Source organism: Crinia signifera, chromosome 6 (assembly GCF_055691185.1).
Source record: "Crinia signifera chromosome 6, ASM5569118v1, whole genome shotgun sequence".
Classification (NCBI taxonomy): Eukaryota; Metazoa; Chordata; class Amphibia; order Anura; family Myobatrachidae; genus Crinia; species Crinia signifera.
The window spans coordinates 134,582,168-134,596,137 of NC_139222.1; the positions used below are offsets into that span (position 1 = coordinate 134,582,168).

The following is a 13,970-nucleotide window of genomic DNA, read 5'->3' on the forward strand; positions in this document are numbered from 1 at the left end:
CTTGACATGTGATAATCTGATAAACTGAGGGATAAAACAGAACATTAGACTATTGGTTAATCAAATACATACATTATTCCATAATTCCATGAAATATCTAATGATATCTAGTACAAACAAATTGAAACACTTCTTGTGCAAATGAAAATAGGAGTTCTACTGAAGATGGGAAGTTTCCCATAGCAACCAATCTAATTTTACTTCTTATTTATTTAGCACCTTCCAGAGGATAATAGAGAAAATCTGATTAGTTGCTATAGTCAACATCCCATCTTCAAAAGATTTTCACCTTAGTCAATTGACCCCAAAGAGTCTGAATCTAAGGCTTAAGTCTAAATGAAGATGGATCTTGCTAGTACCTCCAAACTGTGCATGTGCCATACTGGAGTTACCGGCAGCTTTATAATATGTTTCTGTACTTACTTGATGTCATGTCCATCCAGAAGGCGTTTATAAGTGGCAATCTCCATTTCCAGGTGTGTCTTCTGATCCATCAGGATCTTGTACTCATGGTTCTGACGTTCTAGATCAGATCTAATTTCTGCCAACTGACACTCCACATTATCAATCATAGCTTGCAGCTGGCTGATTTGGGAACCAAAGGTACCTTGTGTCTCTGCCAGAGTGGATTCAAGGGCTGATGTCTACAATAGTGATTGTGAAAAAATAGCATAAGAACAAATATACACTGAGAGAATGAATGCACGAAGGCTACGTGTTTTTTGCCCCATTAAATGTAATTATTTTAGCTTAGCCAAGTACTTGACAGGGTTTGAGTTTAGATTTGATATATTATTAACAATCAACACACTAAGGGGCCCATTTATCACCATGCGCATCTGAGGATGTGGGTGTCATAATATTTGCAATGCTGCACCCTCTCCCCATCATGACCCCCCCCCCCCCCTGCACGCCTCGACCCCCCTCTATTGACATATACTCACCAACCCCCGGGGATCAACTCCTGCAGCTCTGCCAGTCTTCAGGGCATTCTTCTCCTGTGACCCCTGGTGCTGTAAAGGGACTTGCTGCTTTGCAGTGTCATTTTACTGCAACAAGGTCACAGGGCGGCATGAAGACAAGGAAACCTGCACACCCTAATTGAGCAGCGATCCCCGTTCCCCAAGGAGGTGAGTGAGGTTTTTTCTAGTTTGTTTGTTTTAATTTATACTGTGATCAGTCTGTGTGTCCATCAGACACATATAGCTGATCACCGTGGCCCAGCTCCCACATTGCTTTCTCTGCCTAGGAGCAGAGAGAGCTGTGCAGAAGTTACCAATTCACATCTGAGCCCTGTGTTTCGGCAGCTGATGCTGGCGTTATCACAGGGACAAATGCAATGTAAATTTGGCAAGATCACGTTTCACATTATAAGTATGAATAATATCAGAAATATATAGACAAAACAATGTGAATTAACCACTTCAGTGGTGGTTTTTTAGGGTCCGCTCCCCACAAGGCAGGGTTTTTTTTTAGAGTGCACCATAAAAAAACACACAGCTGAGGGTCCCAGGGTCGGGCAGTGCTGCTGTGCTCTAGATCAGCTGCTGCCCGGCCCTGCCCCAGGAAACCTGTCTGTGTGGGGCATTACATTGACAAGGTCACGCTGCACACAGCCAGCAGGAAGGAGCCGGGCCAGCGCAAGGAGGGAGACAGTGTCAATTCTGGAAATTTCCGGGAATGTCAGTGTTAGCACTTGAGCAGAGATTGGAAAATTTTGGGATTACCAGGGAAGGGGATAAAGGGTTTGGACCAGGTTTTCATGACAACTGCTCCAAAAGCCCAAGTGTACATTCAGATGAAACTAAAATAATGTGAAATGGGTGTGAAAACAACCCTTTTCACATTGGTGTAGTAAAAATAATGTTAGTAAATGGGCCTCTAAGGGCTAGATGTACTAAGCTATGAGAAGTTATACAATGGAGAGTGATAAACCACCAGCCAATTAGCTCCTAACTACACAGTTTTCAAGCGCAGCCTGTAGCATGGAAGCTAAGAGCTGATTGGTTGGTGGTTTGTCACTCTCCATTTTATAGTACATCTGACCCTAAATCCTTATTGTGCCTCCACATCAGTGCTAGAAATAGACAAGAACTACTATTTGCCCATACTGTACCATGCTCAGCTGGCTTTGCAGCTCAATTTCCAGGGCCTGGACAGTGCGCTTCAGCTCAATGACCTCGGTTTGCACAGATTGGAGTTGCTCTGATCCTGAGGCCATCTGACGATTTAGCTCTTCACTCTGCCAGGACATTGCAAAATGTTACCAAGGCAATGAACACATGCTGATAATATACAGACAGGTTACATTTAGTGGGGTTCTTCTAACCCAAATAAGTGCAATAGGGTGATCACTTGAATTGGAACTGTAAATTATTTAGCAATGAATTATTATTACAAATGGATTTAGCCTGATATACTAATTAGTACAATTAATACAAAAACAGAATCACACTGAACCCCCCAAAGAATGTTACCCTTTGTCTGAAAATGTCCTCAGCATCTCTCAGGTTCCTGTCCATGAGGTTTTCATATTCATCTCGGATTTCAGACAAGGCTTGGTTAAGGTCAATAGATGGGGCAGCATTCATTTCTACATTGATTCTGGCTCCAAGTTGGGCACGAAGGCAATTTACTTCCTAAAGAATATATAGACAATAATACATAACTATAAGGATAATTCATAGATGTATTTAAAAATCCATTAGTTCTCTGACTCCAAGAAACTCTCTTGTTTTGTTCTTCTCTCAAGGTTATTTTTTTTAAATGACTCAAATGATTATACGTAACCATTACCTCTTCATGATTTCTCTTCATCTCCTGCATTTCCTCCTGGAGGTTCTGAACCTGTGATTCCAGTTCCGCTGTATCCTGATTCAGACCTTCCAGGACTCTGCACAGAGCATTCACATCAGCCTCAGCTTTGTTAGCCATGTGCCGTTCCATCTCGTACCTAGGGAGGACAAAGGAAACTTACTACAGTATATACAAATGAATTACCATACAAGGGTCAATGTTTTTCTTTATTTTCTCTTTTCCACCCACATTTACTGCATGCTCTACAAATTTCTCTATACAGTATTTCGCCTTCAAGGTCCACATGTAATGTGAAGCCCCATACCCACTAGATAAATTGCTCAGAAGGGACCTACAGTGCGATATCTTAAAAAAAATAGTTTAGTGTGTACACTCAATATTGTTAGAGCTGCGTGTTCCAGTGCATCATTAACAACCAACCCCTTTGTCAGCAGAACATGCTGGTCAATTTTGGCTATGCAGCCAACAACCTGCATGTTCAACAGCCGCGACAGACGTCACTGAACAATATCAGTAACCAATATTGGTCAGTTTGTATGTACTATCTAGTTTGAGTAGCGGCACGGCCGATATAGTTAACTATATCGGTGGTGCCCCTAGTTGTCTAGTCTTTACTGGGCTTTAGTCATATCACCTACTGAAATAGTAGTAACAGGGTCATCCTCCCTCTTGTAATAAAATCTTTTGATGTATTTATCTCAATTTGTGTAAAAAGCAGCCATGTAGAAAGAAAAAAAAATCTGCACATAATAATATATACTCTACTTGTCATTGAAGTCATCAGCTGCTAGTTTGGCATTGTCAATCTGTAGAACAATCCTAGCATTGTCCATCGTAGCTCCAGTGATCTGTAAGATATATTACAGTATATCATGTTACTATAATGCATGACCTAATATAGTAAAGGGATGCAGTCAGTATCTCAGCGGTCGGAATCCCGGCGGTTGAAATCCTGACACCGGAATCCGGACCGCCGAAATCCCAGCACTTTGTCCCTCTATTGGTGTCCACGACAGCCATAGATTGAGAATAAATTAGTGTGCCGAGCTTAACGAGGCATCGGGCCCACTACAAGGCGAGCGCAGTGAGCCCGCAAGGGGGGGGGGCTTCCATATCCCCCCTTGTCGGGATTTCGGTGGTCAGGATTCCGGCGTCGGGATTTTGATCCGATCCCATAGTAAATTACTGCAATCATAGAGGCTCTCATGTACATTTTACTTGAAAAAAAAAACATGTTTATGTTTTGCTCAGATAACAAAAAATGTGTAGACTTGAGCCAGAAAGTGAGAGATTTGGAACGAAATCTCCAGTTTGATTTTGCAGTGTAAATGATTGCCGCTTTATAAAAAGGGAAGTTTTTTTACCAAATTTTCTGTATCTCTCATCCTATTAAATTTCCCCCATTATCTAAAGATACAGGGGTAGATATACTAAGCCTCTGAGATTAATTAAGTGGAAAGAGAAAGTACTAACAAAAAGTTTTTCAAACAGCCAGTAGCATGACAGCAGAAATCTGATTGGCTGGTACAGTACATTATCTATCTCCAATTTATTAATAACCAAGACTTACTATGTCTCCTCCACAGAATGTGCATACTGTAAATCAGTACTGGCCTTTTCAGTGTAAAAATAAATAAATAAATACTAAATAAATTTCCCCCACCTTCACCATCACCAAAGTGTGCTAAGTGCCTGCACTCACAGCCTGATCTGGTTATCACTAATGCTGGGGGCAACCAAGAATGGAGGCATGCCCACAAAGCTGCAAGCTACACTAGACTATTAACAATTAATTGTTCGCACTATAATATGGAAACCTCTATTGTAGTGTCCCTTTGTTATAACTTGAAACAGCCAAGGAATGTATTTCCAACAGAAATCATACCTGCAAAAAAATGAAAATAAAAAGTATGGCCCCAAACCTTAAAAAAACATATGCTGTATGCACTAGGGCTGCTCATAACAACTGGTGCGCTGGGCGTTGGGGTTACAGCATAGCCAATCCGTGTATTGCTGCTATAGCTTGCTGGGACCAGGAGAGGTGTGCCATGTGCAGCAACTATGTTGTATTTTTGCCAGCCCAGCCTGTCATAGTTTAATACTTATTGATTTTTGCAGGTGGACCTGCAATTGAGGTACCCATACTAGTCTGGGTCTGATTTGTGCTCAATGCATCTCATATTTTATTCTAAATTTTGAACATAAACTTTACATTAGCCAATGGTGTCACTATGCGGAGGAAGTAGGCAGATCCCAATTAGTTTTAATTTATATTTAAACACTAATAAGCTTAGATTTCCAATATTGTGTATACTTATGTGTCAGAAATACATACAATGAATGGATATTTTAATATTACATATTTATGTAATTGGTTTCTAATGAATCTTACTAATTTTTAAGCTTGGCTTTCATGTTTCATCAGATTTGGTGTAAAAAATTAGTAAAAGGTCATATGGTTCAAACTGATTACTTAATATGTGTACATTACAGACATTTCCTAAAAGTAATTATAGAGTACCTGGTTCTGAAGATCTGAAATTACTCTGAAGTACTGGCTGGAGTCAGGCAGTGAGCTGGGAGCATTGTTTGCATACCACTGACAGATTTTCTTCTCCAGCTGGGCATTTTCCTGTTCTAGAGCACGGACCTTATCCAGGTAGGATGATAAGCGTTCATTCAGTATCTGCATGGTTGCCTTCTCATTGATGCTGAGCAGGCCATCATTCTTCCATCCACTGTGGCCCCCGGAGCTGCTAAAGTGTGTAGCGTGACTCTGACCACCATGATGACTGACAGAAGGATGTTTAGAAAAAGAGACTGCTTTACAATTTGATCCACCATGGCCACTGGTAGCTTTGTGGTGTCCATGATGATGGGACATATTGGAACCTCCATAATGAAACGTGTGGGTTCCTCCGTGATGTGAGCCTTCATGATGGGTTGCATGAGAGCTTCCATGATGCTTCATGTGGGAACTTCCAAGATGGGATACTTGAGATGCTCCAGTATGAGATTTATGAAAGCCAACATGATGGTTGGATTTTCCATGGTGGCTTGCATTAGATCCTCCTCCATGATGTGATGAATAGTGACCTCCATGTTGCATCATGTGGGAAAGATGAGATGAGCCAATATGGGATTTATGAAAATCACCATGGTGAGATGGATGTGATTGCCCATGGTGGATCAAATTAGATCCTCCCTGATGGGATAAATGGGGGCTTCCATGATGTGAACCATGAGAACTTCCATGATACATGTTGTGGGAACTACCAAGATGTGATTTATGGAATCCCTTTCCATAATGTAACAAAGAGGTGCTTCCAGAATTACTCAAATGATGTGACAATTTCAACCCTCCATGATTGGTTCCTCCATGATGAGCTGTAAAAGAATGACCGGACATTCTGTGAGAATTCCCTCCTTTGAAGGCTCCAATTGAAGAAAAACTGTGCTTGGTGCTATGTCTCATGGTGATGGTGGAGAGCAATGGATTAGGAAATACAGCATACAAGATCTCAGTCTGTATATGAAGTTCTGTGTTGCTCTCATGGCTTGTTATTTATAGACAGAGGTAGGGGCGTTGAAGACATTTATGTGCTTTTGTTAGCATCTAGTATGGGTTCAGCTTTCCAAAACAATCATTTGTACAGTACATTGAACATTTGCAGCTTGTTTTTTATAGTGTATATGGAATAGTGCTACAGCAAGGTGGAGAGGGATTTTGTACAACATGATGCTGTGCATCAAACATTTCCACACCCTGACATATTACATAAAATATAAGTTTATTTCAAGATGAAAGTATTGCAAAACTATAACAAATGGTATTATCTTAGTGATATATTATGAGGAATGCTTTACATGCTTTTTTACGATCGATGAGTAATGAAACGCTAAATATATTACTGAGGAAAGTTATTTAAGAAATGTATTTAGAATTTATATTATTGATTCACAATTTGTATGATCTATCTCTCTCGCTATCTATCTCTCTATCTCTCTCTCTATCTCTCTCCCTCTCTAATAATCATCTACTGTATATGACTTTTATAAGAGTTAAGCTGCCCACACATGGTAAAAAATTTTAAGTGATATGGCTGTTTTCGAAAACTTTGGGAATGATAATGATCCAATGTACGTTCCTGACGTTCATTCATCTAGCTCACTGATCCCTTCAACATGCAAAAAAATGAATGTCCTGTCATGTGTGATTGGCACATATTGTTCCATGTGTAGCCATGATGAAGGATGTGGCAATGAGGTGTGCGATTTGCAGTCATTAAATGACCCATCTAAGCCTCTGATCATTTACTTGTTCTGTATGAGTGCATGATATGTTTAGCCAGGAGGGTTCTAGATTTCAAGGGAAATTAGGTAAGAGATTCAGTATATGGGCTCAAAAACATTTGCAGCTACTGTAGTTGGAAGTCATGGGCAAAAGTGGGAAATAGCATGTGCTAATTTGATAGAGAGTTTCACCCCAGTGCGACCTGCTCTGCCCTAGTTGAGGCTTTGCTCATCAAAACCTACATGCACACTCGCTCAAAGTCTATTAATCTGTGACCAGTGGTGACACATGCTGGAGGTGGCCAGGGCTGCCAAGAGAAATCCTGGACTCCGATACAACAACTTTCCGGGGGCCCCCCTGGAGGGAGTTATTCTCAAGACTCTAGGGCGTTTTTCTCAAGGCTTTCTGTTCACAAAGAGCTTTGAGGAAAAATGACCTACGTGGTGCTAAAATGTCAGCCCACCTATGTTTGTATTGCAATAATACACTTTGGACCCCGGGCTACTAAGTTAATAGGTAAATGGGCCAGATTATTGCTTGAGGTGGGGGGGGGGCAGTTATGGGGGGACCTGGGGTACAATATCCTCTGCATCTCACCCCTAATCTGACTATGGAAACAATCTGTTTGGTTGCTCTGGGCAATGCCTCTATTACTGTAAACCCTGCACATTAGTAAATGTATTTCTAAATCTGAGAAGTGCTGCGCAGTGTTACTGTATATAGGTATAGGCGTGGGCACATTGAGTGTTAGGGGTGCACAGGCACCCCATAATGCTGTGCACACCCTTATGATCACCTCCCTGCCGCAATTCCAGCAATACCTTTAACAAAGACTTTTGCTTTTTAGAACTGTATTCCATTAAAAGAAGAGCCTGTCAATCAATGTGTGGTTTGTATTGTGAATTGTACTAGATCATTGTCATATCACTACATACCTGTGTCATCCATACAGTATATGTTCTGGATTGTATTTGCATGTACTGTTAAACAGAGTACTAGAAGTTTAAGGGCCAGATGTACTAAGCTTCAAAAGTGAAAATTTGGAGACTGATAAACAGCCAGCCAATCAGCTCCTACCTGCCATGTCACAGACTGTGTTTGAAAAATGTCAGGCAGGAGCTGATTGGCTGGCTGTTTATCACTCTCCACTTTATCACTTTTGAAGCTTAGTGCATCTGGCCCTAAAACTGAAATAGGCAGGAGCTTATGGTGTGGCTGAGAGACGTTTTAGTATTGTAGTGAGTGCCAATACATGATGGTAGACACGCCTGATTGGTGGTGTTAGACACACCCAATGGGTGGTGTTAGACATGCCCAATAGGTGATGCTAGACACACCCCATTGATGGTGCACCCCCTAATGAAATGTACTTCTCACGCCTATAACGACTTATTTATTAATAAAACTTTGTGCGATATCCTCTGAAAACATGGGGGTTACCCACAAACACTAATTATCCCCCAAATGTATACAGGTATATCGGCACCACAGCTGATATCTACACAACCTACGGGTCGCAGCAGAGGCGGAACTACCATTGGTGCAGCAGGTGCATTGCACCGGGGCCCCTGAGTACTAAGGGGCCCATTGCTGTCTAGACCAGCAGCTTGTACCACTGTCACCCACTGGTGTGGGGCCTAAATTATTCTTTTGCACCTGGGCCCACCATTCACAAGTTCCGCCACTGGGTCGCAGATAGCAAAAGGTACCAGAGAATGATCCATAGGATCTCTCCCTGGCTCTGCGTTGTACCACTTCATCACAGCGATGGGTTAATTTTGAAGTTGCTGTCAATGCATATTTTATTACATCTGGGCAATATTTAATTGGTCACTGCCATGATAAGTGACAATTGGGCCTAGAGCCAGATAAATGACAAATATACCCCACAGTTTACTGTTCTTGAATTTAAATTAAGACAAATTGCTTTAGAGTACAGGTTATCAAAGTCGGTCCTCAGGACCCCACGCAGTACAGGTTTTGCAGGACTCCTCACAGAATCAAGTGAGATAATTGGCTGCACCTGTGGATCTTTTATTTGTGTCAGTCAGTAATGAGTGCACCTCCCAGGTGACCCGGAAAATGTGAACCGTGTGGCGTCCTGAGGACCCAGTTTAAGAACCACTGCTTTATAGTAATTCTTAGGTGGTACTTCCATAGAAACATAGGAGCATCTGCTTTGAGAGAGGTAAACATTTAATTGTTCGCTGTTCTTTGAAGGATTGGTTTCATTCTAATCCTACAGTAGCTTTTATTTGAATCTCTGTAATATCCTAAAAGTGAGTTTATATTCCTATAAAAGCTGCTGTAGTCACACCATCCTAGTCTAAATAAGCATGCAGGTGTGGCTTCTGCAACATATAAATGTAAAACTCCATGACTTAGTGCTACAAGTTAAAGCAGCTGTTGCCAATCTGTGTGCCGTGGCACCCTGGGGTGCCTCGGGACACTTGCAATGGGTGCCTCGGGTTGGTGGTCTAGGACCAATTAAAATAACGTATGGTCAATTTATTAGGAAAAATCCCATTCAATCCTAAAATACTGTATGTGGACAAACCATAGAAAATCCTGTCCCTCACCACATAGCTGCACTGATGACATGTAAAAAATGTATTTAATTGCATTTATTTTTCTTAATAACAAACTATTGTACTAGGGGTGCCATGAAAAACAATAGTGATACTTTAGGGCACCTTGATTCAAAAAAGTTTGGGAACCACAGGGTTAAAGTATGTGGGGAGTGAGGGTCCACAAACTCTCCCATTGGTAAAAATGGATCAAAAATATACATTAAAAAAATTAAATAAAACATTTTACATTTCAATTTTTATTTCATTAATTAATGTATACTTTTTGAGCCATTTTTGCTGCATCAAAAGATACAGGTCGAGTATCCCGTATCCGAATATCCGTTATCCGAATTATTCCGAAATACGGACATTCCAGAAAGTGAAAAAAAAAATATTTTTTGCTAAAAACTCACTGGGGACATATGTAACAGCATCACTGGGGACATGATATGTAACTGGCACTATATATGTGCAAGACAATGATTGCTTGGCATTCAAATTCAGTGCTGAGATAGTACACACATTTTGTTTCACGTTTTGAAACCTTGTTTTTTGAACAATTAAAATATGTTTGTGTGTATTTTATGTGGTAATAAAATATATTTGTGTGTATATTATAATAATAATAATAATAATGATATTTATATAGCACTTTTCTCCCAATAGGACTCAAAGTGCTTCACACATTGTCTTTACAGCTCGAAATACAAAACAAGCTTAACAGTAGATGTCAGTGAAATGCTTGAGTAAATAAGTATGTCTTTAGTCTATTTTTAAAGGATTCTATAGTGGGCCCTTCTCGCACTGTGCGAGGAAGAGAGTTCCACAGAGTTGGAGCAGCAAAGTTGAAAGCTCGACCCCCAGATGAATTCAGGGAGATTCTGGGTACTGTTAGTAGTCCTTCTTCAGTGGATCGTAGTAATCGAGTGGGACAGTAAGGGATCAGCAGCTGTTGCAGGTACCTTGGGCCCTGGTCATGTAGGGCCTTGAAAGTGAGTAAGCCAATCTTGAAAACGATTCGCCATTTTACAGGTAGCCAGTGAAGGGCGTAGAGAATGGGAGTTATGTGGCAGGAGCGGGGCTGGTTAGTTAATAGTCTGGCGGCTGCATTTTGTACCAGCTGCAAGCGGTGCAATTCTTTTGCTGGAAGACCCAGGTAGAGAGCATTGCAGTAGTCTAGTCGTGATGATATAAATGCATGTATGACTTTAGGAAGGTCTTCTGAGGGAATTAAATGCTTGATTCTGGCTATGTTTCTCAGATGAAATATTATGTGTTTATACAGCATAAATGCAAAATACTTCAAAATACATCATTGAAATATTAAAATATTCCGAAATACGGAATAATCCGTTATCCAAAATTCTCCTGGTCCCGAGCATTTTGGATACGGGATACTCAACCTGTACATTATAATGTGTATATACTGTACATAATTTTTGTAATACAACAGAGAGATATATCTCTTGTTTTTTTAATTGAGTTTTTATTTGTGAAAAAGACAAACATTTTTAAGACATCCATTTACATACATAACAAACACATAAATATACAGAATTTTACTATACAAGTCATTAGCACATTACAACTTTGGAGACGATAATTTAGTATCCTGTGAAAAATGGCAATCTACTTCCTATCTTATTCCTAGCGGGGTGAGAGAGAGCGTTTATTCTATACAGCAGTGGTGGGGAACCTCAGGCCCGGGGGCCATATGCGGCCCCCGTAGCCAGTCTGAGTGGCCCTCCAACCCACCCAGCGGCTTTGCCGGGAGTCAAGTACAGGGGAATTCTCGCAAGAGGTTGGTAGTTCTCGCGAGATTCCTCTTAATCAACAGCAGCCGGAGACTGTCAGTCCTATTCTGCGGCAGCCGCCGGAGCGTAGGGCGGCTGCAGCAGGACAATTTGTAAGAGAAATTTTTAGTTATGGCCCCCGAAGGATTTTTTCCCCATACAAACGGCCCTTGGCACAAAAAAGGTTCCCCACCCCTGCTATACAGCCTTGTTAATTTCAATTACATAGATATTTGATCATACTTGCTCGAGATTATTTAGTCGCTACAGGTCTATTGGCCAACACTGGTTACTCCATAACACCCTTATAGCCATCTTTAGATATTCAGACTTATTGACCTTACACTAGACAGGGCCCGTAAGATGAGTTTTGTGGCTTACTATTGATGTACATAATATACACAGTAGGGGAATATATAAATACAAACAAAGGAAAATAATAAATATACTAAATATACAACATAGGTCGTGTAACCCCCCCCCCCCCCATATATCTTGATTATTACCTGTGTCCTTACCCCTCGCCAATTCTAATCAATAAATGTAACAAAAAAAGGTACTTCTTTACTTTCACGGCACCAGCATGGCGCCGCGCGTACTTCCGGGTTACGCTCGCCACTAATTAAGTTAAATAAACGGAGTTAACGCCATGCCAACATGGATAGTTCATACCTTCACTATCCATGTTGGCAAGGAGTTGATTTTAATTAGCGTGGCGAGCGTAGCGAGCCACCGAGCCCGCAGCGTGGGCGAGCGAAGCGAATCTGGCGCCGTGAAAGTAAAGAAGTACCCAAAAAAATTCTAATTTAAATAGCATAAAATTTGGTGCCAATGAGTCTTGAAGCATACATAATTTTTTTGTGTTCATACGTGACATTGACCAAATTAATCCATTCCTTTACTGCTGGGCCATTCGTTGCCATCCAATTACCTGCAAGTGGCCCCATCTTTCCCACATTTTGGACATTTATGTTTTTTTGAACTATTCATTTTATTTAGTCTAACCGGTGTTATGTATGTCCTGTGGAGTATATTAAACTGAACTTGTTGTGTTCTTGTGGAATTCGTCGCCCTTCCTGGACAAGCCAGGGCCAATTGCCAATCATTTTCGTCTATATTTGAAATATCCCTTGTCCATCTCTGCCTAAGCTGGAATAGGCCTGCGTCATTAATAGTAATCTGCAAGTATCCATATAGTTTTGAGATCTGTTTCCGAGGGGTTAGTTGATGAATACATTTTTTAATTGGAGTTTCCTCCAGCCACCCTTCCCTTCCTCCACTATACTGGGTCAGTGCACTCCGGACCTGTAAAAATCTGAAAAACATATCTCTAGGTAGTCCATATTCGGCCTGCATCTGCTCATAAGATTTAAAGACTTTCTCTTGATAGAAATGGCCCACTGTGAATATACCATAATTTGCCCATATTTTCCCACCCTGCTGCTTCCTGACTGTTGTTAGAGACAAAAAAGATGTCTCTGGATCCACCCCTATATATTTGTCCTATTTACAAACTGCTCTCCAAATTCTGATGGCTTGATTAATAATAAGAGGGTGTTCTCTGGTTGTACTATTTGATAACAACATCTGTAGGGGAGTAATGTTCATATCAACACTTTTTATTAAGCTACTGTATTTAGCTCCTTAGTTGCTTCTTCTCTCTTAACCCAGGTTTTTAGATGTGCTGTTTGGGCTGCGTGGTAATAATTTTTAAAGTTCGGTAGTGCTAATCCCCCTTTTTCTTTTGTTCTCCAAAGGGTAGCTAATTTGACTCTGGGTCTTTTATTGCACCATATGAAGGAAGATATTATACTGTTTAAGTTTCTAAAAAGTTCATCTTTAATATATATTGGTGAGTGCTGGAGTACCGTATTTTCCGGCGTATAAGACAACTTTTTTCCCCTGAAAAACATGCCTCCAAGTGGGGGGGTCGTCTTATACGCCGGGTACACTTCAGTTGGGATCAGGCCAGGCTGTGCAGGGTTAATGGAGGGGAGCCGCAGCAGCATTCCTGAGTGACAGGAAGAAGATGAAGCCACAGGATTGGCTGGCGCCGGGAGGAAGAGGCGGGCAGTGGAAGAGAGGAGGAAGAAGCGTGCACCGTGCAGGGAACTCACGTGTAGCCAGAGAGAGGGTGCCGCACTAGTGCCGTGTTGACCGTTTCCCACACCGACGCAGCACAGCCGCTGAAAAGGGAGACCACACAGTGTAGCCGAGGCAAGAGCAGACAGAGGCGCCGGGGACAGCAGCACCAGGGACCCGCCACCCGCCGCAGCACACGTGGAGACCGGAGCCATGGCACTCAGGGGGAGAGGCTCCCCACAGGTACAGCTCCCACCCACTCGACCACGCACCACAGCAGAGGGGGATCAGGGACAGGCACTCCAGTTAACAGCAGTAGATTATGCCGGTAGTCGGGGAACCCCTCCAGCCTAACCCTCTGCCTCCAGTTCTAGCACCCCTGCCTGAGGGACACTAGGTCCTCCGGACGCCCCC

General features: G+C 41.7%; 1 protein-coding gene across 1 annotated transcript; it reads right to left on the reverse strand.

Moving 5' to 3' along the window:
* Positions 1-419: 419 nt before the first annotated feature.
* LOC146008217 (keratin, type I cytoskeletal 42-like) lies at positions 420-5,509 on the reverse strand. Its single transcript, XM_083147291.1, has 6 exons — positions 5,339-5,509; positions 3,583-3,665; positions 2,797-2,953; positions 2,478-2,639; positions 2,117-2,242; positions 420-644 (listed from the first exon to the last, which is right to left on the reverse strand). The coding sequence occupies exons 1-6, from the start codon at positions 5,507-5,509 to the stop codon at positions 420-422; spliced, it is 924 nt and encodes a 307-aa protein (XP_083003417.1).
* Positions 5,510-13,970: the final 8,461 nt, after the last annotated feature.

Coding starts and splice junctions, on each gene's coding strand:
- LOC146008217 (XM_083147291.1), bottom strand. CDS start 5,509: ATGCAGATACTGAATGAACGCTTATCATCCTACCTGGATAAGGTCCGT. Junction 2,640..2,796: donor TGAAGAGAAATCATGAAGAG/GTAATGGTTACG, acceptor TATATTCTTTAG/GAAGTAAATTGCCTTCGTGC. Junction 2,243..2,477: donor AGGACATTTTCAGACAAAGG/GTAACATTCTTT, acceptor ATGTCCTGGCAG/AGTGAAGAGCTAAATCGTCA.